The 26,285-nt window shown below is 44.5% G+C and overlaps 2 protein-coding genes and 1 long non-coding RNA gene across 4 annotated transcripts in view; 1 reads left to right on the forward strand and 2 right to left on the reverse strand.

Annotated features, from left to right (window-relative positions):
- XRCC2 (X-ray repair cross complementing 2) lies at positions 10,668-22,330 on the reverse strand. Of its 2 annotated transcripts, XM_021386290.1 has the most exons (4): positions 21,015-22,330; positions 16,732-16,813; positions 16,145-16,239; positions 11,525-11,660 (listed from the first exon to the last, which is right to left on the reverse strand). In XM_021386290.1, exons 1-4 carry the CDS (start codon positions 21,051-21,053, stop codon positions 11,598-11,600), a joined length of 279 nt encoding a protein of 92 aa, XP_021241965.1. In that variant the 5' UTR covers positions 21,054-22,330; the 3' UTR covers positions 11,525-11,597. The 2 variants fall into 2 exon arrangements, with proteins under 2 accessions (XP_021241964.1, XP_021241965.1); XM_021386289.1 differs by lacking the exon at positions 16,145-16,239 and having other exon boundaries at positions 10,668-11,660; positions 21,015-21,437.
- LOC110393423 lies at positions 18,531-20,486 on the reverse strand. The gene is made up of 2 exons (XR_002435006.1): positions 20,323-20,486; positions 18,531-19,174 (listed from the first exon to the last, which is right to left on the reverse strand). It is a non-coding gene; the product is annotated as an uncharacterized LOC110393423 (long non-coding RNA).
- ACTR3B (ARP3 actin related protein 3 homolog B) overlaps positions 23,943-26,285 on the forward strand; it is a 46,214-nt gene continuing 43,871 nt past the window's right edge. Inside the window, exons 1-2 of the mRNA XM_021386288.1 lie at positions 23,943-24,092; positions 24,312-24,400. The gene's annotated coding sequence lies outside the window, so the exon portion shown is untranslated. The remainder of the gene's footprint in view (positions 24,093-24,311; positions 24,401-26,285) is intronic.

A 26,285-nucleotide genomic window follows, 5' to 3' on the forward strand; every position in this document is an offset into this window, starting at 1 on the left:
CCACCGCTAGATCATGTCCCTGAGCACCACATCCAAATGGTTTTTAAACACATTCAGGGAAGGTGACTCAACCACCTCCCTGGGGAGCCTGTTCCAGTGCTTAACAACCCTTTCTGTACAGAAGTTTTTCCTGATACCCAACTTAAACCTCCCCTGGCACAACTTGCGGCCATTTCCCCTTGTCCTGTCACCTGTCACCAGTGAGAAGAGACCAGCCCTGCTCTCACTGCAATCACCTTTCAGGTATTTGAAGAGAGCAATGAGGTGTCCCCTCAGCCTCCTCTCAAAGGAGGAAGGAGCGGTGCCAAGGGGACCTCCCACCACTGTCCTCTGCTTGTAGCCCCCAGGCCAGGCCACGCATGGGCTCAGCGGTTCCAATTGCCTGGAGGACATCGAGAAACGTATAGATGTGGCACTGAGGGACAGGAGTTGGCGGGCATGGTGGTGATGGGTTGATGGTTGGGTTAGATGATCTTAGTGGTCTCTTCCAACCTTAAAAATTCTCTGTGATCTCTCTGCTCCTTGAGGGCGTAGGGGACACTCCATAGATGGAATGCCCAATAGCAGTTCACCATAAGCAGAAAAATGAGGTATTTGTTGGCTCTGAGTTTACAAGAGAAATGGCATCTCTTGAAAACCATCTTCATCTAGCTGCTTCCCCTGAAGAGAAGGTAAGGATGCAGAAACGTTCACACGGATACTACCAGGAAGTGACTTGCTGTGTGAGAAACGCATGAGTAAGAGTTTGCTGACTAACCCCTAGCGATGGGAAGGGATTGATTTATTACCAGAGCATGACAAATTGAGGCACTGCTCTTGCAGACTGCTCTGTGCAAGCAGATCCATGCAGCCACGTGGCTCTGGTAGGGCCCAGCAAGGCTCAGGACTGGGTTTTTTCGTTGCCAAACTGGCAGTAGGGATGGCTCAATAGCAATAGGCTGGAAAATTTTACGTTAGATTTCTCCAAAAGTGCAGGAAATGTCCAGGTTTGAACAAAAAAATTATCCAGATTCAGGTGGGAGCCATGGGACTCGAAGCAGCGAAGCCGAAGCAGAAGGACAGACGGCTGCTTTGTCAGCAGGGCAGCACCCGGTGTGTGTGCTGGTAGGAAAGCACTGCCTCGTCTGGTCCAAAATGCAAGCAAATGGCTTGCAGGCTCTGGGATCCGAGGAGGGGAGTGTCACCATGTGTCCAACACAAACAAAAGGATGAGCTGAGCCAAGAGCAGCTCAGTGCTCGTCTCCCATCCCCTGGCTGTAACCGCAGGAGACTCCTCTTGGCTCGCGCGAGAATGGGAGGGAATATGATTGCTGAGCAAAAATGTTGTTCCTACTTGATAGCTTAATGTGACGTAGGCAGCAGCTACGCTTTTGCATTGAGCTTGCTTTTTTGCTCTATGGAATCTTAGACTGGGCCACGCTTTGCAGCAGAGAAAATGAAACCAAGAGAAGAAAAACATTGCTACTTCTTTTCTGGGGCGCAGATGAAGGATTTTGAGCCAGAATGAGATGGAAGCGAGTGCAGGTCATCACAGCCTGCTGCCTGTTGAGCCGGGGGTCCCACTGCAGGCCCTGGGCTGTGATGCAGGACAGCAGCAGCAGCACGGCTGCGTGTGCAGGCTCCTTCCCAGCCACCATGCTCGTTGCTTCATGCCCCACGTTCTGAGTATTTTGGGACGGAAACAGGAAAGAGGACTCCAGCCATATACCGCGACCGTGCAGTAAATGGTGGATTTCAACTTTCCAGTTGGAAGAATAATGGACTAGTGTTAGGGACCTGGTGCAGTCAGGTATGTGCAGGCAGACACAGCTGGAGAAAAGCTTTGGGCACAGATGCAAAGTCCAGTCTGACTTTGTAAAGATGTACGCACACCCTTAACTTTAAACATATAAATTTTCCCATTGACCTCCCTGGAACTGTTCATGTATTAAACACATGCATGAGCCTCCCTAGAAATAGGGAATATAATAAATGAGACAACCAAAATTGTTAACCAGAAATATTTTCTGTGCAATGAAATAGGAAAACTTACAAGGGGTGTGTGCACAGGGGCTCCCAGCGATCCCTCCTGACAGAAAGGGCCAGATAAAATCTAGGCCACATCGGTAAAGGACAAGGCATTGTTGCTCGTGTAGGGAGGGAGTTTCCAGCTACCCATAGCGCAGACAAGAGCATCGTTTGCATTCATTACTTTAATTAAGCAATTTGCTGGAATTTAGCATGTGGCAGATTGGCGGGAGGCAACTTTAACTGGGGTTCTGCAGGCTGAGATCCCTTTGTTACAGCGACGACCCTGAGCGGTGCCAACAGAGCAGCATGCTCAGTAGTGCGTTGCTCTGGTGGCTTCTGCACAAAGTCAGCCCCAAACAACGCAGTTATGGCCCGATGAAAAGAACTGATAAAAGCAATCAAGATCTACATGATTAAGCTGTCTGCTGTTGGTGAGATATCCACAGCCTGGTGAGAAGTACGGTGTTATCATGCAAGGAGGACCTCCTGCAGACCACTAGGACTTCTGCTAGTTTTTAACCTGTAATATTTTGTTTTACGTTCACATGGGAAATGTTTCAAATTTTACTGTCAGTATCTGCCTCTACACATTGCTTTAGGTCTGCTTTTCTTGATAGGTTTATCATTTAGCATATGCTGTACTCATTAGCATTTAAATCTATAGGTTGTTCTGGAGTTACTATGGCATATGGTTGTGAATGGTGGCTACACAGACCTGCAGCAAACAAGCAATATTGTGACTTGTGCTAGCGGGTGGAGATGAACATGGGCCCTACCTATAGCACTAATGCATTTAGTGGTTGATGCCTGCTTACTTGTGCAAAGCTGCCCAGTGCTCAGGCCTTTCCAACCCGTGTTTGCTAAATCATCTTAAAACAGACCTTTAAGCTTTGCTGTTTCACGGCAGAACTTCCAGCAAGCTGCATTCTCAACTAACCTTCTACTTTTCCTTTTGTGCATTAAAAATGGATACTTGATTTGAACAAGGCCATTATCCATAAGTCTACAAAAAGCCAGCTCCTTACTCAGGAGCACTTAAGGCTTTCAGACAATGCAGAGGACTGGGAGGGGAGAGACTGCTGCTTCTTTACATCAAGAATACATCCTGATCTCTCTTTTGTGTTCAGAACTCAGCGTCACCCTACCCAGGATTATCAGGGTTTTCCTTTGAGCACCAAACCCAAGGAACTAGTGCGACCTGCAGGCAAACAAGCCAAGTCCGAAATGAGATGAGGCTCCAGCCCCAGTGCCAGCCTGTACTTGTATTTATTCTTGCTTTACGATGGGCTTCTTTTGGCACGGGGAGATGCACTGCACTGAGTTTTGGCACATTGCTTCAGACATGGAGGAAGTCTGGGATGGGAGACCACAGCCTAAGTGTATTTACCTTGCACTCTGTTTTCATTAGACTTGCTGGAGCTGAAGGATTCCTCCGTTCCCTTTGAATGCCCTATTTTGTGTGATGATGACTTTGCAAGACGAAATGTCTTCTGTCCTATCCATGTGTTGCTGTCATTCACACCAAGAATCCTGGAGCCTGCATGTTTTAGTCTGGGGATGAATTAGCATTTTAGTTTGAGTACATCCTGTCCCATAATTATACTGAATGGTTTTTGGAAGGAGAGTCTGAAAACCTACCTGTTCCCAAGAATAATGATTTTGGCCTCAAATAAAGGGCAGGACAGCACTGGCACCGAAATACTGGAAACTCAGCACATTTTGAAGTTTAGTGCCGGTATTTTGTGATTTCTTATCCTAGCAGAAAGCATTTCATTTGTATTGCTTTATTTTCCTTGAAGGCAGACTTCGCAGACTGTGGGATCAAAAGAGATCTAGGGAACCAGCCTCGGTGCCCTGGGTCTGCGAGTTTCCATCTGCAGGCTCTAATTCAGCCCTGCTGTGTGTGTGGAAGCCCAAACGCAGAGGGAACAGCTCAAAGTTTCACTTTTGGCTTTCAGATGCTGCAGCAGTTTGTTCTCTATATCCACAGCTTCTATTTCAATCTCTCTCTGTCTACCTGTAGCTCCGCCTGCACTGTCTTTCAGGGCTCCCTCCTGCTTCTCCCATTGTCCTGGTTACCTTTGATCAATGCAGTAGTGGAACAACACCGCTGTGTACTGCACAGTCCAACCTAGCATGGATTCAATCCAGGAGAGAACTGGAGACGGTGCCCCTTCCTTTCCCTTTGCCTCTCACATCCCCTGTGGGTAGGATACAATACAAACTATGACTCGTTAGAAAAGGAAGCATTGGGAAATGTGTGTTTCCTAGAAGAAATACAAGTAGTGGCAATAAAACCTGAACAAGGAAGAAAAGAAAAAGCTGTTTTGAAATCTCAATGCTTGGTTATGCTGCCCTGATTTCTCAGCCATCAGTCCTTTGCTGATACTGCTAGGGCTGGGTCAAATGTCATTGAAGCTGATAGATGCAACCTCTGCCCTTCACTCAGAGCTGCAAAACCACTTGAGTTTCTTCAACACGAAACCCAGGCATGTGCTCCCACCAAAGCAGAGCCATGTGGACAGCTAAGGAGCTTCAGCAATAGGAGAGAAAGGGATTTACTCACTGGTTTGGTACCGTGGTGCCTGTGGCTCTGCAGGGCTGGCGTGGGGGAATGGGACAAGCGGCAGAGGTTAGGAGTCACCGCCACCTGAGAAATGTCCAAAGTTCCCATTTCCACCGCTGAAAGCTTGGAAGTGGAGATCTCTGCAGCTCCACTGTCTACACAGTTGGTTTGTACTGTTGGCTTAGGTTACTTATGAGCAGCTTCACTTTTTCTGATGGGTGAGAATACGAACATCTGTATGATTTTACAAAATGTGGCTTTCTCGTCAGACAAATCCCACCAATACCCACTGTAACTGAAGTGCAAGCTTTGCAGTCTTACTGCAGAACTGCACAGTTAAGGAGTTAAAATAAAGGACAAGGGAAAGTCACACGATGAGTCTGTAAGCATGGGACAGGACTGTGCACAGCTTGGCGGTGGGGCCTCCCACAGGCCACAAGTGTTGAGCTGTGTCCTGTCCCCTGCTGGAAGGAGCCGTGACAGGGGCACGGGGAACCTGCTGTTCCCACCAGGACAAGCTCAGCAGGGTCCAGTCCTCTACAGATCTTCCTCTTGGTGGCAGTCGCTGGGACTTCCTGGAGCATCCTTACCATTTGAGAGCTTGTTTGCCATTGTCAGCACTCATTCATTGTCACTGGGGACATTTTCTGTAGGATCTTGGGTGAAGCTGAGCCCTTTGCTTTCAGCTATTGGTGACCACGTGGCTCTCCTTTCTTCCACGCTTTAGCAAAGTCTAGAGGAGCTCCCCAAACAGCCTCCCTTCTTCTCTGCCCCTTCCCATCCCCATGCTGGGGACACACTCATTTCTGCATCTCAGAATCCCATTTTGTGTTCTCTGGGAGGATGGTCAATTATTTCGGTGCTGTTAGTGCCGTTCTGTATCACGCTGGGGGTCTCCCTGGGACTGAAGTTATTTGTGCCTTCTGAATCGTGGTGCGCCACGTGGTGCCTTGTTTACTTTCTTCTATAATCACTTTTTAACGGATCAGAAAAAGATTCTGCCGAAATTCTGCGAGTCAAAAGCAGCTTCAGCGCTGTCAAAACTGCCGGAGATTTTACTGAGCAGAAACATGCTTGGATGAGATCTCTACGAACATGCACTGATTTTCTGAATGCATTTCTTGCATGGTCCAAATGCAGCACAGCTTTCTAATGACTGTGGGATGACACTTTGAGCCATGCACTCTGTGAGAAAGGATTCTTCACTGAGTGCAGTGTCTGCAGGAGCAGCTGGCAGCCCGGCCTTTCAAAGCACAGGGACTTGCTATTGCATTTTCACTGACCAGTGTCTTCATTTGGAGGATGCAGAATGGGAAAGTGTGGCTCAAACCTGCTGTAATGACAGTGGCCGGCACCATCTACCACCTACTAGTGGGAGGCACTGGCACAGGCTGCCCAGAGCAGCTTTTTGTAGCAACAGCCTAAAAATCTTGTCTTTCTGATCCTCAGAAACCAAGATTTCTACTCTTTCATCTCTCCCCAGAGGGTGAGGAGGTCTTCAGTACAGACCCAGCTAGATGCATGAGAAACAACCCTGACAAATGGTTTAAATTATAAAGTACAGCGGTGGTGCCAAGTCCTGCGGTACGAGTGCCAAGATCGGGAACATGGCTGTTCCCCAGCGCTTGGCAAGGTGCTGACATCTCGTCACCGCTCTCCGTGAGCGCGAGGCCCACACAGGTACACGGACCAGTTGGCTGGGGCAGGATGCAAAGCAGTGTGGGAAAGCAGGGGGACGCCTGCCAAAATTTCCCAAGGAAAGTCACAGGCACATTTTTTCAAAAGGCTCTGCTCCAACGTGAAATTACTCCTGGTGGCAGACAGAACGCAGCCTCCAAAGCTATCTACCAGTTACACCGACGTGTCGTGTGGGCTCGATCCCAGTTTGCACTGGTAATGAAGGGTGTACACACAACTATTTACTTCCAGTAAAAGCATGGTCCTGACACAGAAAGCTGTGAGAGTGCTTTTGGAGCAAGTGCTGATTGTTGGAAAAGGCACCTACCACTGCAGGAAAAAAAAAAAAGACAAAAACAAAGCCATAAAAGAAAGAAGTCTGTTTTTACATTTAGTTCCTCCTGGGTCCAAAGCAGCAGGGTTTTTTACCTTTATTGTAAATAATGCAGCATCTCCATAGCTGAATCCATCACCAGCTTCATCTCCTGGTGGGAAGAACCTGCAAGTCAACTACGGCCAACTTTCTATTTTAAAGCATTACCACGCTAGACGTGTTAGTCAACAGTTTAAGAATCCTTTTGTCTTACTACACATCATTCACAGCTCAGTACCATTCTGCTGTCTTCTTTCAGACGTGGCCAGACATTTCATTTCGGAGGCTGCTGTAGGGCATCAGAGTTTTCTATCCAGCAGATCATGCAGATGCATTGTACTGGTTGATGCTCCTTTCCCAGTCCTTTTCCCAGCTCCTTTCCCAGAAGCCAACGGCTTCCCAGCTCTTCCCTTCTTTACAAAATGCGCAAGCCTTGTGCTGTTCTGGAGTTGCTGCAAACATTAAACCTGCAGCTTTTATCCAGGTGAGTATTCACTGCAACTTCCTACACAAGCTGAAGCTGAGCGACGTGGCACAGCTTTCTCCTGAGGGGGGTACTTGGTTTGGCAGAGTGATGCTGCCCACTGCCCCACTTGGATCTCTCTGTATGAAAATATACTTGAATAAAGAGGTTTGAGAGATAACTATTCTGGCAGCCACAGGAAAGAAGCAGAATATCACGTTCCTCTCCAGCACATGGTGCAAGCCTTATGCCCGGCAGCCATCAAAATGGTATTGCTTTCTGACTTGGTCCATTAGTTTCCAATAAAAATACAACTGTGGGCATGTTTCCACTCAAGAACCTTTACCTTCTGCCATTTCCAGGCTCCATGGAAATTTAAGTGGCTGGCACCAGGTATGTAAGAGAAAGGAAACTCCAATTTTATGTGCAAGTAGAAACTTCAACCAAGCAAACTGTTTCTTGTATTTTATTTGCTCTATTAAAAAGTCTAGGATTAAAGAAAAATTGAATCTAAAAATGACATTTACTTTGCAGGTGTCTGTAGAAATCCTGGTTTATTTTAAAAATAAATATAAAACCTGCAGAAGACCTTAATTTGTGTTTGCTAAAAAGTTCTCTCGTTATAAAAGGCTGAGGAAAAAAGGTTCAGCTCGTTCCTCTTCATTTTCTGCTCGCTGCTTTAATTCAGCGTTGCAAATGAAGCAACAAACAAAATTCTAAGAAATCATAAGAAGTTCCTACAACTACAAAAGCCTCGACATACAACATTCAGCTGAAGCACAGCGACACTGACATGAAAGGATTTTCGTTTCTAAGAAATACTTGGATAAATGAAAGAGTTTGAGGGCATACGCATTCTTTTCTCATACTTAACAATGCACGGTGGCACTTTCGCAGGGCAGATCTCCAACAACTGGACCCGCTCAGCCCGAATCACTGCAACACTCTTCCTGCCTGGCAGCAGCTTGCAGCAGCACTGCAGGTCGCCCAGCGGGCTGGAAACTGGGCAGCACTTAGGTCTGGGTGAAAAAGGAGACTTTGGAGGAGAAAAGTTCCCCATTAAAAACACGGTGAAAACCGTTTTGAATACCCACAGTTAATTAAGGTACGACATTGCTGCTTCCCAGCTTCTTTATCGCAGCGTCTGTTTTAGACTCACATCCTAAAGGTTCGTTTTTCTACACAGCACAGTTCTGGCAGAGGGTGAGGTCAGCGCGCTCCCCCATGGCGTTCTGCCTGTCCCTCCTGCAGACGGACAGGGAAACTCGGAGCGTCGCGTTTCCGAAAGCTGGGCTTGCTCTGTATCTAGAACAATTGTGCAGAGCACCATCACTGAAATCAGCAGGGAATTAAAAAAAAAAAAAATAAAAGCTGCCTGCGTTCAAAGTAAAAATAAATGTGAAGTTTCAAAATTTCCTGAGCTGAACGCTTTTTCATCAATTAGAACTTTGGCTTCGTTTCAGCTTACACATTTATTTTATAGTACAATGCAAAATATGAACTACATTGTGAATATTAGAAAAGCTTTCTTCCAGATGGGGATGCCAGAACATTTCCACTGCTTTTTTTCTCAAACATATTTCAGCAAGAATGGTTTTCTGAAAGCAGTTGATCTTCAGCTGAGCTGCACTCCGATAGAAAAGGGAACTGTTGACTTCTAAAAGTAGAAATGATGCAGCCCTTTAATTTTTACATTCAAAAGTTCTGCAGTTCTATTCGCATCATCTCAGTCGTTCTTATAAAGAATGCAAATGTGTCTGTATAATAATTCACAGTGGATGTGTCCACTCCTATTAAGCAATTTAACTCTGGTCTGCTCTAGCCGGGGTGGTTAAGCTTTATGTTTTTCTTGTCTCTGCGTACTCACACAAGTTCTGAAATAAGTAACGGCGGTGACGGAAAAGAAAGCACAAATGAAATGACAAAGTCGGTAAAATCATCACCACTGCGGAGATGTCAGAAAGAGAACATTCACTCATTAAGCCTCACAAGAAAAGAACTGAAGACACGAAGAAGTGATCAGAGGGAAGGTTTAAGATGAAAAAAAAAACAACCAAAAAACCAGGGTTTCCCACAGAAAGAATAATTAAACTGAATTCGTTGTGAAAGTGATGGAACTCAAGACGAAATGAAGTTAAAAATGGATGAGTCCGCAAAGGATGGGTTTGTTTACTTGCCATTAACCACGGGTCCGAACGTAACTTCTGGTCAAGAGCTTCCCCAAAGCCCCACTGCTGGGAGCCACGAGCACCTGGCAGTGAGCAGTGACTTCCCTGGCACCTCTCCCAACGGCTCCTGCCTTGGGAAGGGCACTGGGCTGCAAGGACGCGGCGCTGCTCAGCATCTTCGCACAGATCTGCCCGCATCACGCAGAGGCCTGGTTCCACAGCCAGCAGTGCGGATGTGCGCTCCGAGCTCCACGTGCTGAAGTCTGGGGACACGAGCCCACCCAGACACCGCTGGGAATTCAGGTAGGCATTCAGCTTGGACGGGCTGGCTTCAGAAGTCAGCAAGTTAAAAGAGTCTAACTGCAGATTTCCTTTTTAAGGCACCTTTCTCAAAAAGATACTGTGCTAGATATTTCTCAAAGCTGCGTTTTTATTAATCATCTGTTCGATCTAAGCCATGGAACGCGTTGTGCAACATGACTGAACCAATATTGCTGTGAGAAATATTTCCCCTCATTCGAGTAATTTAGATTTGTAAGCTAATGTAAGTTTTTGTATTAAATAATGTACTGTGTGCAATCTTCTTTCTTGCAAAGCACTCTGAAGCTTTCAAAGGGCACTCTAGGTTAATAAATAATATGGTATTCTATGCCAGAACTGTAGGGCATTTCCCATAAGTTCAGAATTTTCTTTGCCAGAATTGCAACACGTTGCATGCCAAATCCTGCACACAAATGCTCTGTATGTGGCAAATACATATTGGTAAAGACCAGAGGCATGGCATTCCTGCAGAATGGAGGAAGGGAAAGAAGTGGGAGGAAATAATGAGGGAGAGGGGGGAAGAAATTTGTCTGTGCATTAAAAAAAAAAAAAAAGACCACCACCCAAACCAACCCATAACCCACACTTCATTGCTGGCAAGGACTAAACCATGTGCTGCATGCAGCACAGACTCACAGGTACCCAGAGCTGGGTCTTCAGTTCTCCTTCGCTTATGGAAATCAGGCCTCCATTTTTGTCCTAGCTTTAGATTCTTCACAACCAACAATCTCTGAAGGTTGACACACCTGAAATCCTTGTTTCTCTGAGCATATGATAACGTAAGCAGAGAGATGGTGAGATTAGACAACCACGGTCAGGATTACTACTATTCACCGGGCTGTGAAGACAAATCCTTCTCTTCAGGCAGAGTCGTGAATGCATTTCGTGTGCCCTAATCTACTGGGAATGAACCCAGACCCGTATTTTTGAAAAGAGAACACGTGGCCTTTTTGCAGTCTTCCCCACAGATAACTAGGCTTCTATTTCTGTACCTTGGAAGAAGAGGATTAAAAAGCATAAGATCCAGAAATGAAGGCAGTGCATTTGACTGCATATTGCAGAGGTTAGGTTAATGAAGGATACCAGGAGTTTAAAATTATTTCAGTTATCATTTTCTTGTTTTAATTTCTTTTTTTTGCATTAAGCACGAACAAATAATAGCAACATTCCTCACTAGCTGAGACTGAACATCCACAGTAATTAAAAAATGTTAAGGCATTCTGCCCTTCTCTAAATTAAAGAAATTCGTGACAAAAACTGTTAATCAGCCAGCAACAAACAGCTCGTTTAAAAGGTCCAAAACCTACCTAGAGCTACTCAGGCCTAAGCACCAAGATTTGCCAGAAGTTTCAAAGATGAACTGAAATTAAAACTGAACTCCACATTCCGCAATACTAAATGAACGTTTCACTACATGGTTTTTTTTGAGGTGGCAAGAAACGAGTGTAAATCCTTTGCTATTGCCAGAATTACACTGCTTGGAAAAAAATATCCTGTAGGTTACCATTTGTTGCCATGATTTACAAAGATAAGGGCGATAGTCTGCATCAATTTCAGGCTGAAGTTTTGAAGGAAAGAAGCTTTCTGCAGAGCTTGTAGATTTCTGCATAATTGACTGCGTTGTGGCAAAGAGGGCCAAGTGATGCTCTCTCACAAGCTTTTCAAGAAAGTTTGCACATTTCTTCAGATTCATCTCCTGCCAGTGAAGATTCTCCCCTCCGTTACTTCTGTCTATCCAATAAAAAGCTGATATGCTATCTAAGATCAAAAGGCAGAGAGAGGGGTGAGTGCAAAACATGTTTTCTAGAGAATAAAGAGTGAGAAGTAACTGGGTGCTGCTATTACAGTTCACAAGAAAAAGCCTTCCCAGGCAGCGCTTCATCATCTCTTCTGTCCTTTGCTTCAATCTGTGCTCAAGAATGGTAACGAGACGAAGCATATCAAAATGGTAGTCTGTATCAATGAACATGACTTCTACTTCCAGTCCCCCTCCTGATTTTGGAATGATGCAGCGGGCTATCAGGTGATAAAGCATTTCAGATTTTCCTGTTCCTTCCGGACCGTGGAATTCAATGACATCTCCTGTTCGAAAACAAAGAAGCAAGCTGTCACGTGAGAGCTCCGAGTCGATTTTCAGTGTTTACTGAACCAATATTCACTGCTCCACTAATTTGAAAAAGCATTTTTGAAAGCTTTGAGAGACATAAAAATTGTTTAAATGCTAGTTAGCATCTACCAAGAGAAATTCTAATTTTCAATGAAGGCATCTGAAGAGAAAAAAAATCAAGTGGGAACAAGGGTGGAAAGAAAACTTCAATAGCATCTAGGACAGTTATATCAATAAAAGGTTGGCAACTGGATTTCATTTATTGTTACAGGCAGATGAAGGCTGAAAACTGCTATACTACTAAAAACCCATCTAGGTATAGTATGCACACATAATTAAGAAATAAAAAAGTAGAGGACAAGCAAATAAGAAAAAAAAAAGGTTCCAAACAATGGTGGTGTATCTATTTTTACAGCACAGGCTGTCCCTCACCATTTCACGTGTTATGTGCTTACCTGGTAACATCCCTCCAGGAACCTGTGACCGGTAAAGAGAATGCCTGCATATTTAACACGTATTCTTTTCTGTATTCATAATGTGAGGCTGCTGCTTTTGACAAAAGGAATGCACAGATTACTTCAATTCCAGGCAATGATTTTCCTGTTGGAAGCAGAGGTTCTCTGTTCATCACACGCTCAGCCTAACTGCCTGATCCACGCGTGTCAGCAAAATACACATCAAGTGATTTGAAAATGTTAATTAAAAAAAAAAAATACCCACTACTAGGAAAACAGTTCCTTTGTCAGATGTGAATACAAGGTACTCTACAGCCTTTTCCAAAGGCTTCTCATCTTAAAATCAGGGCAAGACTGAAAAAAAGAATATTAGATGTTCTGTTCAAATTTCTGATTTGGAACCTGGCTTATTTATTTATGACATTCTGGATTTTAGGCAGCAGGGTAAATACAACTGTAAGTAGAACCACACAACTGTAATTGCAGGAAGGTCACAGATTTCCATGGCCTTGACAAGTGCAAATGGTGTAACAGTTTTCTATAGTGGTGATGCAGGAGCAGAGAATTAATGGCAACTGCACTTAAACATGTTTGCGCCTGCCTGAGTTGAGAGGGGTTTTCAAGTCACTACTTAACTTACAGAGGATATCCTTGCTTGCAAGTGCATGTAGAGTCAAGAAGCAGTTTGGGACAAGAGCGTGGTGAGGAAGAACTAAGCTCTTCACCCACTGCAAGCACTGAAAGCAGTTTACACCTGACGTAACAATGCACCGATTTCAACGGCACTCATCTGCCCACCTCTCCCTACTGAAATTCCCTGCTTATCCAATACTGCAATCTCATTTTCCTGAGATTCTGATACTTCCAAATTTATTCTAAAAGCTTGATTGCCTCCCAAATCCTTACTTATCTGTTCTGAATGGCTCTCCCCACTTTTGAGATGAAAGATGACTGCACTTCCTACACCGTTAATCTTCACTTTCTCTTCCTGCTCAGAAGTTGCAGTATCCAACTCCACCACTTGCAGCCAGTCACCGCTCTGCTGTGTCACAGATATTGCACCGGTGACACAACAGAACCGGGTACAATTATAACACCCGAAGGGAGAAGTCCTAAATATGCTGGGTAGGTCATGCCCCCATAGCTCAAGTCTGTTGAAATCTTTTAGAACAATTGTGTAAGGTATCTATCATTAAAGAGCAAAATGTGTGTTCTGCCTGCCACGGGCTTCGGCACAAGCTTTGTGCTGCCCCTAATGGCATTTCTGAACCCAGGCCAACGGCTGGATTTGGCCGACACACGATGCAGATCGTGAGATCTACCTTCATACAGCAGACGTTGCTCAAAGAATGCAGCAACTCCATGCCCTTTCAGAAGCAGTAGTGGACAAATCTGACTTGCTATTTGTAATGATGCAAATTCATCATTCTGTGAAGTAATGCTTGACTTCATCCACTTGAAGATGTTTTACCTACAATCTACAGAACTTCACATAAGAAACATGCAATGCACAGAACATTGGAGGGGCCTTTTTCAGGAAGAACCAACAGACTTCAGTAAAACCTACAAGCTCAATGAAGAGTTTTTGTGGTGGTGGCTTATAAATTTCAACACCAAGACTTAAAGTTTGTTCCACGTTGCTAAACAAGATGCACAGCCGTGTTGGAGTTTGACCAAAACACTTAAGTTCTGCTGATACTCTGAACAGAATAACAGTTCGGGCTATAAGAAAACCTCAAGGGAGCAGGGGATTTCTGTGCCTTCGTGATTATTGAAGGGACTGCCCACAAAAAGAACTGATGCAAAGCAGAACCCATTTATAGCAGTAACTATAAAAGTAGGGTTTCCTTCAATTAGAGGCCAGGCTGCTACAGGAAGATAAGGAGGGGAAATTCATCCTTCTGGATCAGAGCGGACAAACCATGACACAGCAGCGCAGGAAGCGTGGCCAGCAGTGTTTTCAGAAAGCCACTGACACTATCTCTCACAATGGGTCACGGAGGAAACCGAGGGATCAAGACCAGCATCATCCATTAATGTCAAGGCACTGTGAAGGGAGGATTAGTACAGAGGTACTGTTCCAAGAATGGAAGCGGTCTGAGAGGCTGAGTAGGAATAGATGCTTTAACGTGGAAGAAAGATAATGGAAAATTGTTGTATTAGAATCCATGCTGCCTGACATTAATAGTAGCAGTAAAGGAATGTTCCATGAGCTTGGCAGAACATGTGAAAGACAAACTAACTGGGTCAAGTTAGGCTGGGAAGGTTTGACAGATCAAGGTGGATTATCAGAATTATTTAATGAGAAATTCAGCACTGATGAACTGAAGGAGTACGTTTTAAGGAGCAACCCAATGCACCGTTCCACTCCTAACAGCTTGAACTGCAGACAGAGCAGAACAGGCCCACGATGAGCAGGCCAAAGAGTACCACCGCTGTGCAGTACTATGCAGGACAAGCCAAATGATGTGGGAACTACAGCATTCATCTAACACTAATATATTTTAAAACAAAATGAGCTCAGTCCTAGAAATCAGTGTTGTGTTACTGTTAGAACCAGAAGAGTCTTGAGACGTTTCTGTAACCATTACGCTACCGAATGCTGGTAAAACTATTTTCTGATGCTGCATTCAGAAGCAGGCTAGTGGAATACTCAGCAGCAGCAGAGCAGGTTTCATACCATCAAACACCTTGAAGTTACTGGGCTAGTAATTTATCATACTGTGTAGAAGCTGTCACTAATATTTGCACCGCTTGTAAGTGGGGTAGAAAGGCATAATATTTATTCCAACTTAATTCTGGGTGTCACACTACTGCTGAACATCAGAGCTTTATATGGACACCCACACCTTCATGCCAGTGGCACAAGAGAAATATGACTGGCAATTGCAGAAGCTTATTTAAAGCTCATGTCACTTTTGCTCGATTCCAGAAGAGCTCAAATGGTCTGTAATTAACACACATGTGTTCTTAAATATACAATTCCATCATAATTGGAAGCAGTGACTGGAATGTCATAGCAGTACCTCTATTAACAGTTCCTATTTTATAATATTCTGACACATGCGTTACAAGCACTTAACTATGATGTAACCTTTGTATAGTTTATTGAAACTTTATATATATTGATGTCGCTTTGTTTCAAATACCATCAGGGAAGAAAAATTTAGGTCATTGGATTGCTTTCATCTCACCATTTCTTCATGGGCAATGTGTTACAGTACTCCATAAAGACCTACTAAAAATCAAGTTCTTGACAGAGGCAGATATTCAACAAGGACTGGATAACGAGAACGCACATGAAAAAAACACATGGACTCATAAATAGATATACTGTGGTATTAAAAGACAAAGTAAAAATATAATAAGAGGTGAAGTCCATTTATCTATATGAAGTTAAAGATCTCTGCTAACATTATGCAACTCCATTAGTGTCAGCCAAGAAGCATGACCACTACAAATAATAATTCATGCCATTGGTTAAAAGCAAAAGAAAAACAGAAGTGCTTCATAAGCTCAGTGATGTATTGGCACAAGGAGAAACTGGTGATGAAATCAAAAAGTTCCCATGCATCTCAGAGCAGAGGTTCTGGAATAGTCTTGGGACAGACATGAACAACCTACAGAGCTTTAAGATCAAAGCAGATAATGTTATGAATGGAACTATAAAACCCTGCTGACTGCAGCAGCAAGGGCAATTACTGGCACCCAGGAGAGGCTTCTCACAGGCTGTTCTACCAGGTTCTGCCCCGTTCAGTCTCAAACATTTGTTTCTTGTATGTGAAATACAAAACCAGACTGAAAAACAGCATTTTCTAATCTTGCATTTTTAAAAAAGGAAAATATTTCATCTCAAAAAAAAGAAAAAAACACCAATCCAACAATAAAAGGAGCCATTAGAGGCATACACCATTGTCATGATTCTTCTTGTGGGTAACAAACCAATTGAGAATGGAGAGTGTTTATATCACCTTCTGTTCTCTGCTCCATTCACAATGACTTACCAACATTTCTCTGCCCTTTGTCTTTGTTATATCACATTTGAAACTTCTATGGGTAGGAATCATATATTGCTGAATTCTTAACGTAGTCCCAAGTGCTGCAAAATAATACGCAAATGGTCTCACGGAGACTGCATTTGTAGACTAAGCATCATCCCTCATCCAATTATCTTGATTCTTTTTATTGCTTTTTCTGCTATTTCTTCTGAACCTGCTATAATTTGTGGCAATCCAAATTGCAGACAAGTATGCTGATAACTGCTGCAGCCACATACTTTTCATATTAAGTCTATTCATTCATTTATATATATATATATGTATGTATTCAACAGTGGTAGTACCTCACAGCACGAGCCTTTCAGTTTGTGATTCCTGTGCCTGTTATTAGGTATTCCTAGCTTTGTGTACTCAGAGCAGCCTCTCCCATTGTAAAATCCATGGAATTTCAGCATCTGGAAAAGCTGTCCAACAACTTCCTGGGCAACCAAGGAATTACTGGATGTGCTCCATTCCATGGAGCTCAGCAATTTCTTTTGTTACAACTTTTACATCGACGTTTTTGCATAAATATGTTAAAGATACATTTTTACCATGAACAGGAGATCCTTCCTCAGCAAACAGATTAGGTTCAAGGTTTTTCAGAGAACTTCTGCCCTCAAGGCGCGCAAGCAGCTTCAACAAAAAGATAGAAGAGACATGCTGTTACCTCAAAATAATGGAGTTGGGAATTACTTTCAAAGGATTCCAACAACGGGGAGTTTTCAATGACAGTTCTATTTTAAAATGTTTTCATAAATCCATATGCAAACCCACAATATGGAGTACAGCAGCAAAAGTTTCCATCCTTACAAACACGGGTCCAACGGCAATAAGGAGTGGATGCACAGCAGCAGAAATAAAGGAGAAACAGGAAAACAAAATGAAAAATCTGCACAGGCAGACTAGCAAGAGGGATTACCTCTGGTATAGATCAGTGCAGGCAATTGACAGAACAAAGGGACAGAAGATGATGTGTAATAACCATCACCTCCATGCTGCTGGTTGAGAGGTGAAGCATTATCCGTCATCAGTCTCCCGAGTCAGTCTCACTGCACACTTATACATAAAAACGTGCACATTTCATTTGAAAAGTTGTGCAGGACTCTCGAGGGCTACCGGTCCTATCATATTAGAGCTACCTGTTCAAACGTGGTATAGATTAAAAATGATCCGAAGTAATTAGCCACCGATGGCTTCCCAAGAACCTGCGTAAGGCAAGTCCTGATTTGTAAAGCGAGCTCCTCCAAAGCACACTGCAAAGCGAGCCCACTGTAAAACGAGTTAGCCAAAGTTCATGGGCAATTTCTTAAATTGACAGCTATTTGCATACCAAGCAGAGAGGCATTCACCCAACTCCACGGTGCAGTTTTGGCATAGGAGAATCAGTGCTTCACCCAGTGCAGGAGCTCCTGTTCCCTGCGAGTAGCAACACAGGTGGGAAGGGACCCTCTGGGATGCGCAGAGCGCTCTGAGCACCAAGTATTTAATTCTGCAGGACGCCCAGCTGTCATTTAAAGATTTAAGCAAAATGAACAAAATCTTGTTTGGTTTGATTGCATCCTCCTTAAAGCAAGTCATGAAACGAGCACAAAGCTTTAAATGCACGCCGCCTTATCTCACTTTCCTCCCTGCCGTATCGAGGAGGAGCTTTTGCTCTGAATTCTCTTAAAAGCTGTTTAAACAGTTGTGCATGTGTTTGCCTTTAATAGCGGAATAAAGCCGCATTAAATGGCCCTGAATTTACTCGAAGTGGTCATGATGGGAATCTAAGTGTGACATTTCCATTGACATTTTAGCATTCCCTTCCATTAACAAAATGTCAATGTGTTTGCCTTTGTTTGCCCGTTCCCATGTTTCCAGGAGAGCTTTCTGACAAGCCCACCGAGGGGCCATGAAACACCGGGCTGACCTCGCTCTGGACCTGGGGACCCTCCTGTCACACTTCACGTGTTGGCGCAGCAAACAGAACACACGAAGAACTCTTGATTATTTTGGGAACCAGTAGGGTGGACATACATAGAGAAGAACATCGAAACCTTTACGAGCCCCTATACATGCAGCCCAAATGCAGCTGTCGCCGCCCAGAGCCCTGCAGCAGCCCAGGTCCGTGGCAGAAGCTCACCCCAGCAGCAGGGCCAGGGCTCTCCCCCCACTCATGCAGCACAGCAAGCTGACAGACAGGAAACCACCACAAGCTGCTGCTCCTGATGCCCTTCAGCTCCCAGCAACAGGACAGGGGCTGGGAGCAGCAGCACTGCTGGGTTGCAACACAAGGCCCTAAGGAAACGCATCTCTGCAGCCTGCTGCTCCCACATTTATCTCTACACTAACAAATACACTCCCTGCAGACTTTTTTTTTTTTGGGGGGGGGGAAAATGAAGAGCCCCTTTCTCTTCTCAGACTATCACCTCTTTAGACGACTGCTGCAGCATTGGAAACACACAGCAGAGCGACTGCTATTGTTTAAATACGAATCCGTCATTGTTTAAATGAGTTTATACACTCGTTTTAAATAACTACAGGTGTTCATTCCGAGCAGTCCTCCTGTAAGTAATTTATGGTAATTTGCTGATGATAGCGCACCTGTGTTTTTATCAAACTCGTATTTACTTCCGAGTTCTGAAGCAGAATCTCCAAAGGCACTTGCCTCATTAGTGTCCCGCTGTGAGCAATGGGGTTTCTGGCAGAAGGAGTGAACAATTTGCCTTCCCAGCTCACAAGGGTTTGTCCACACTCCGACAGAAGTGACAGCAGCTGAGCTGTACCGCGATGAGGCAGCAGACAGGGATCCCTCACCTCTGCAGGCACGACAGTGACAAGGCAGGTTTTCCCAAATCAGCAGGAGCTGCCTTGGCTGTTCTCCAGGGAAGGCATTTCCACATTGCTTACTTACACTGTCTTCCAGAAAAGGGGGGAAAGGGAAAAATCTATGGGGATTAAAGGGTGCTCTCAATGGTGAAAGTCAGGCGTCTCAGAGTAGTGCTGGGTAAAGCCCTGCCATGGGGAAAAGCTCGGGGAAAAAAAAAAAACACCCATAATTTCAAATCATGTAATACAGGCTTCTGATTCTGTAATTTAACTGTAGACGTTCGTTTCTTCCTTTATAATGCTCTTTCATCTTCTTTCATAGAAAACGTCACCTCTTAGCAACATCCCGGGGGGAGGTCTCCACTTGTACGCACTCTTGAGAAGTGCAATTATCCACACAAGAAACTGCACACAGGTGCATGGAGTAGGGAACAAGCTATCCAGCATGAGTTGGGTTAAATGTCATTAATGACAATGCTCCAATGTTTCAGCAATGTCTTTTATAATTTATGAATTCCATCTTTTAAAATAAAGAAATATGCATTTGGGCAGTCCCATCGACTAAAATATTACGTGCTTGTACCATATAGGTTTCAACAGAGCTAGGCATAAAGGTAAGCATACGTGTACGTCTTGTCAGAAATATTACTTAATTAAAATGTTAAAGAAATTCAAATTAAATACTGGAGCTCTGCTAAGGGCTGCGAGCTAACCTACAGGCTATTTGGAAGCACGAATCTATCTCATGCATGAGACAAAACTCAATTCTCAACCACCACAACCGCTCCACCTGAACTTCTGTAAACTTCGGGCACGAAAACGTATGCTAGCAATTCATCACTTATTTTACTGTGACATACCAATCGTGTTTTGTGAAACGTTCTAATTTGCTGCATTAATTACACCGAAGAATAAAATTACAAAGCTGTGGTCTCTGTATAATCCTCACTACAATCAGATCTTAAGATCAGGACGTTGGAGGAAGTTTATTTTCAATGAAACGCTGCTCGAAGGGCTTTCACCATTTGCCTGGATGATGCACATCACTCCTATGGAGGTGGTGGGGTCACCGTCCCCAGAAGCGCCCCAGAGCTGTGGAGATGTGGTACTGAGGGCTGCGGTCAGTGGGCATGGCGGCCTGGGTTGGACCTGGAGATCACAGTGGTCTTTTCCAACCTTAATGATTCTGTGTACTGTAAGATTCTATCAACCCATCGGTTCCCACCTTGCTCAGGTTTGATCATCTATGACATTTTAAATGCCCAAAGGCCTTAAGAACAGAAGTCCCTTACAATAAAATAGTGTTTCAACGTAGAATAATTATGATCACTCACGTTTCTATGCTTTTATGTACTCCACATAGCGTATTGCGATAGGGTAAGACACAAACCTCCAGGCAATTAACTTGCTGATTGCAGGCAGGAATAACAAACGCTTCAGGGTAGGAAAAACCCAACAAACCCCAAAACTCAACCCCCTTAACGTATGAAGAATAAGATTCTACCTTCCACACGGCATGTAAACCAACACCAACACCAACCCCTCCCCATCTGTCTCACAGCTCTTCTTCCTCACAGCACCCGCTGCGCCGTTCGGGAGCGGGAGAGCGAAGAAAACACTCATAGAGATATTAACTGTCACAGCTCGTAGCGCTCCCCGTCTTACACCGCCGCCAGCAGCCAGAGCCGAGCCGCCACAGCGCCCGCCGCCCCCCTCAGGCGCCGCCCGCCCCCTCCCGGAGCCGCACTCCAGGGCAGGCGGGGGGAAGGGCGGTAGAGCGGGGGCGGGCGGGCGCGGCTGTGCGGCCCGGCTGCTGCCGCTACCCCTCCCCTCACGCACCGCCCCCGCGGGGCCCGACCGACGCGGGGGTGCCCGGCCCTGCCTGCGCGTTTACGCAGCGCCCGCCTTGAAGGGGCGGCATAGGGTCGGGCGCTCCCTTCCCCGGGCTGCGAGGAGGGAGAGCGCGCAGCCGCCATTGCCCCTTGGGGGCCTCGGGGGTTCTGAGAGAGCGGGGGCAGCGCCTCACCTGAGTGCCCGACTCCGCCCTCCGGAACGCGTCACCCATGGCACGGCCGGGGGAGGGGGCGCCGCTCCGCTCCCGCTCCGGCCCAGCGGGCTGCGGCAACTGCGCAGGCGCGCTGCGGCTGGGCGGCCCCTGGCCGTTCTGTGCGCATGCGTGGTTCAGCCCCTTGGGGAGGGCAGGGTAGGGTAGGGTGGGTGCTGTGTGCTGTTAGGTCCGGGGTTTGAGTCTGTTGCTCTCTTCGGCGCTTGGCGTTCCCGGGGGAACAGTCGCCATAAGGGGGGCAGCTGTTTGTTTCTGTTTATAAAGGGCTTATCTCGTTATAGGTTGTTGGGTTTTTTTGTTTATTTGGTTTTCTCTTGAGGTGGAGGTGGGCGTTTAGGCAGGGCTGGCAGCATTGGGCGTGGTGCCTGTCAGGCAGGAGGCTGCAGCCCTGCCCTGTGCCACCACAGTGTGCTGTGCTGGGCTCTGTGTTCACTGCAGCCGCTGCCTAAACAATCCTTGTGGCTTCTGGGAGAAGTCCCTCTTCCCAGTTTTGCAGCAAAACGTGAGGAGCACAGGCTGCTGTGTACAGAAGCTGCCGGATAGGGCTGAGGTGACTCAGAGGAAACTCATCAGTGTGGCAGTCATTAAGCTCCGACGCTGGTGAAATTGCCCCTGCAGAAGCTAGCTATCAATTATGGTTTATATTAAAAGGGGTCTGGGATATTTTACATGCATACCTCTAAATGAGTCGGCCTCACGTGGTGTGTGGTGCTCCAGGGCAGTATCCCAATGCCCAGTGAGGCTCTGGCGTGGTTGGTGGTGGCCCATTGGCCTCAGCTGTGCAAGGCAGCAGGGGAAGACTTGGAGAACCTGTTTGTGCTTTGCGTAGGCTCAGTGCTAACCAGTGGGATAACTACAGCAATCCTACTCCCTGTATCTGCATATCAAAGGACAGCAGTGATACCATCCCTTTGGGATGAGGGAGGTTATCGGTGATACTGCACGTTCTTATAGATAGGAGGAAAAACCAGTGGTGGAGTTCTTTGTTTCTTCAGAGAAGTCAAGTTTGTCGGCATGAAAAGAGTGTCTGCTAGTGTGAGATTGAATCTACCACGAATCAGAAAAAGCTAACCTCAAATGGAAGGCATAGGCTTTGTTTACTCTTTCAACCCTCTTTCAGCCCCAAATACGCTCCTTCTAATTCAAAACACCCCGCTGTTGCCACCTAGTTCAAGGTTTTTAGCTGGATGCCATCTGCCTCCATGAAGACAGTCACATTTAATCTAATTCCAAACTGTACTTTCAGTGTCAGGTCCTCAGTGTCAGTGATCGTTGTCTCGATGAATCACAGGAAGTAAGTACGCTTTTGGACAGCTGTTGTAGACTTTCTTATTCTCTGGGTATAGATACATGTAAAATTATCAAAAGCAAAGGAGATGGTTAGCTCTCTCGTATAGAATCATTAAGGTTGGAAAGGACCACTAAGATCAACTAGTCCAACCATCAAGCTATCCCCACCATGCCCACTAAACCATGCCCCTCAAAAAGGTAAGAAGGACTTGGATGGCATTGTGGGGACACATAGCATGAAATTCAATTTCAAAGGTCAGACAACCTTAAGAGTTGTGTGTCTGACTGTTATAGTACTATAGAGGTCTGGAGCATGTTCCCTGGAAGAATTCAAAAGGTTTGTTAATTAGAAGTGATTGCCCTTGAAGCTGACTGAAGATTGAACCTAACCCAACAGTAGAGCGGACTCATTGTGAATTATGACAAAGACACTACTCATTGCATCAACCACGTGATTTTTTTTTTTTTTAATTATAGCCTCTTTGTTGCTGTTCTCCTCTAATTAATGCCACTGTGCTAGTTTTAAAAAAGCAATTGCTGTTTGAATTCGGAAACATAAAATACCCATAAATGCCAGTTGACTGAAACCCACTCCTACCTCATCACTTACCACTGTCTGTATTCCAATAGGGTCCTATGGGAACTCTGTGTGGGTGAACAGTTTTGGTATTATAATCTATTGCAAGATGAAGTATCACAGTCGAATGGGGATCAAGTGACAAAGATTCCAGAAAGAAAGGCTAAAAACACTGAATTCACCAGAGCAGTAAAAAATTAGATATTTAATGGCCTGATATGTTTAGTGCATAACAGAAATGTGTAAATCAAATAAGTAAGTGATCATCTTGATGGGCAGATTACAGTAGCCACCTCTCTTATGTTTCCTTTGCATTCATTTGCTTTATAAAGAATCACATTTTTGCTTTTTACTTCTGTCAGTCCAGTTACTTTTCTTGGCATATAAAAAGTGAGGTTTTGGCAACTATACATATTTCAACCTTTAACCAACCCCACGCCTTACGCAGATCTTTGTCTACCAAAATCCCTGCACTCAAGCAGTCAGCACCGCTGGCATCTTACCAAATATATTTTCTTTTTTCAGAATTGCCAGTGTATTTCTCATCCATTTGCCTTTATGTGTGTAGCAAATCTCTGTGTTTACGTTGTTCCTTTAGAGAAAATCATAGGTAAACAAGAAGACTCTCTACCATTGGCTTCATCAAAGACAGGATTCTACTCTCTGTTTCTGTTTGTTTCATTCTGTTTATATTCTTTCTTATTTCTCTGCAGCATTCCTGAGCAATAGGAAGCACCAGGAGTACAATATCCTACCTGCACATTATTCTGTTTTTCTACTACATAGAAGAATCCTCCTTAAGACGGAATCCACCTTAATGCAACGTGGTTATAAGTAGATCATTCTATCCAGGGACTCCATGCCCCAGCACTCCTGTTTCTACAGGCAGAAAATTAGTCTTCCTTTGTTTGGCATGTGGGGAGCCTGAGGGTGCCCCTTGAGCCATAGACACTGTTTATGTAGCAATTCAGCAGCAGGAGCAATGACTTTTCTAATAGCAGAAAGATCAGGCTCTAGGGGTATGCATCTCTGTCTGCATAAAGTGTATGCTGTGGAGAAAATTCCTCTTTCCTACTCTACATTTTGAACATCTTCCACGATGAGAGGTTTTCCCCTGCACATGTTTAAGACATTCATTGTCAAGAGAGAAAATGACGGTGCTAGAGAGGAAGGTATTTAAAGTGGAGTTGCAGCCTTAAGCAAAATGATCTTTTATTTTTTATTTTTTGGTATTTGCTTATTTATCCATTCATCATTACTCATTTCAGCCAACAGAAGGAAACTGGGTTGGGTTCTGGGGAAGGAAGGACTTGCATGGGTGCCCTGGGGCTGCAGAGACCTGAGTAGACTGTTTATATAAACATTAGCATTTTTTTTTTTTTTTTTTTAAGACACGAAGTCCCAACCTTAAATTGCCAGTTGGTCTGCAATACAGAGACAGCCCAGAGAATTAACACCCCGTCCTGGAACAAGGCCTGAGGTAAGAGCTAAATAATAGGGAGAAGCACAAAGAAAACCAGTGCGGTGACAAGAAATGTAGACTGTGTGAGGATGTTTGCAAAAAGGATAAAATACATCAAGCTTTCATATTTAATTAGGTAATAACTAAATTAGAAACTGGAATTCAAATGTTTCTTCCTTTAAGCAGTTTTTTTTTAATCACAGAGATTTTGTTCCAACATGAGCTTCATCACTTTTGGTGTATTGTCACTTAATGTTCCTTGCAAGATTTGTGTGGGTGACATTCCAGCACAAACCAGCTCCAAACGGATCTTCTAGGTTGAAAACAGTTTGTTCATATAGTTGAATTAAACTCTTTAGTAAAGTCAGCTGTTGTTTTGCTCATTAACCTCTAGACTCTTGAACACCTTCACTCCAAATGTGACAAGTTGGCTATCTGAAAACTCACTTAAGCAGAAGAGTCACTCCGAAAGACAAAACAGAAAGATCTCATTTTTTCAGTCTGCCTTGTTTACTCCTTTGTCAAGTAACGCTCAAAACCCAAAAGGCTGATGAACTAAAGAGCACCTCAAAGTTGTAAGAGAGTCTCAGCTAGTATTGATAACAACAATAACCATTTTGAAAGTTCTGACTTAAGGTAGATGTTGAATCTGCAGGTGGCAAAGCAAATGATGAACTGCCTTTCAGATTATGCACAACCTGTCTGTTGTGTGACTCCTCCAGTTTCATGCGGTTGATTTCTGCCCCGCTGTTCCAAGTTTCTCTCAATAACTGAAGTGATCTGTCACTGGGCTTTATTAGATTTTCTGAGAGCAGATGGCTGATTCTTTTTACCTGGAGAGCTGCCACTTTCTGTAGATGCATCTCAGTTTTACAGTGGTATAATTTATCCGTTTGTGTGACAAATAAGCAGGTTAAATTATAAGGGTGTTATAATTTCAGTGACTACAGAGAAGGTGATAGATTTGCTGTATAACCTGGGAAAAAAAAAAAAAGAGGAAATAATTAATCCATTGGTGGATGGGCTGCTGGCCATGAAGAAACAACCCAGGTCGTTACAAAATTCTGGCATCCGTTGTAAAGTTTCAGAGCTGGTTACTGGATATTCTGCTTTACATTTCGGCTTGCAGAGCTACATCATAAATAAACTTGGTCTGTGCAGCCATTCACATATACTCATGAGTAGACTTCTTATTTCTGGAGGTTGCCTTTTATCAGCTTGTATTGCTGAGTTTGAATTCCTCTTTGTTTGTTTGCACCAGGTTGTTCTTTTCCTGCTGCTGCTTCCGTCCTGTTTGAATAATTTTGTGCTGGTTCACTGTGAAACTGCCAGATATGCCTTATGTAGCAGTTAGCCACATAGATAAGGACTGGTTTTGTCTTGGTGACATGGCGAGGGCTATTTCTTGCTTATACAGAAGCTGTCTTTATTTGGCACCTGATCTGGGACCCAGTTTAAGTTAGCAATAAATTAAAAACTTCCAGAGAGGAGCATGCAATTTATGGAGACAGATGAGGAGTCAGTGGTGACTGCAGAGGGAGTTTGGTTCTGAGTACTCTAGCTCCGACCCCTGAGAGCCCCCATCACTGCTCATACCCCACAGACAAGAATAATACGTATTTTGCCCCAGCCAAACATGTCTGATAAAATGCTCTCCATTTCTACAAAGCTGTTTGATGGATGATCTTTCTAAGTTCTACTCATGCAAGTTTCCCCTTTAAATGTTGATGCCCTTACAAACCTCAAGTTTTACAAATGTGGCAAAAAAGCCATACGGGTGGTATGGCCTTGCTGGAAAATTAATGCAAATCCTAGGCTTATCAATAGAAATGAATTAGTAGGTTAATTAATTAGTTATGTATGCCACGCTGGATATGCTGCTAAAGGGTGCATCCAGGTAGCT

The sequence above is a fragment of the Numida meleagris genome, chromosome 2 (assembly GCF_002078875.1).
Source record: "Numida meleagris isolate 19003 breed g44 Domestic line chromosome 2, NumMel1.0, whole genome shotgun sequence".
Classification (NCBI taxonomy): Eukaryota; Metazoa; Chordata; class Aves; order Galliformes; family Numididae; genus Numida; species Numida meleagris.

Bases quoted from the DNA above. Each gene is read 5' to 3' on its own strand.
- XRCC2 (XM_021386289.1), bottom strand. From the start codon at position 21,053: ATGGGTGACGCGTTCCGGAGGGCGGAGTCGGGCACTCAG. The intron at 16,814-21,014 runs GTGAGGCGCTGC...TTTTTGTTGAAG, and splicing joins GGGCGGAGTCGGGCACTCAG to CTGCTTGCGCGCCTTGAGGG. The intron at 11,661-16,731 runs GTAAAAATGTAT...GTTTTCGAACAG, and splicing joins GGAAGGATCTCCTGTTCATG to GAGATGTCATTGAATTCCAC.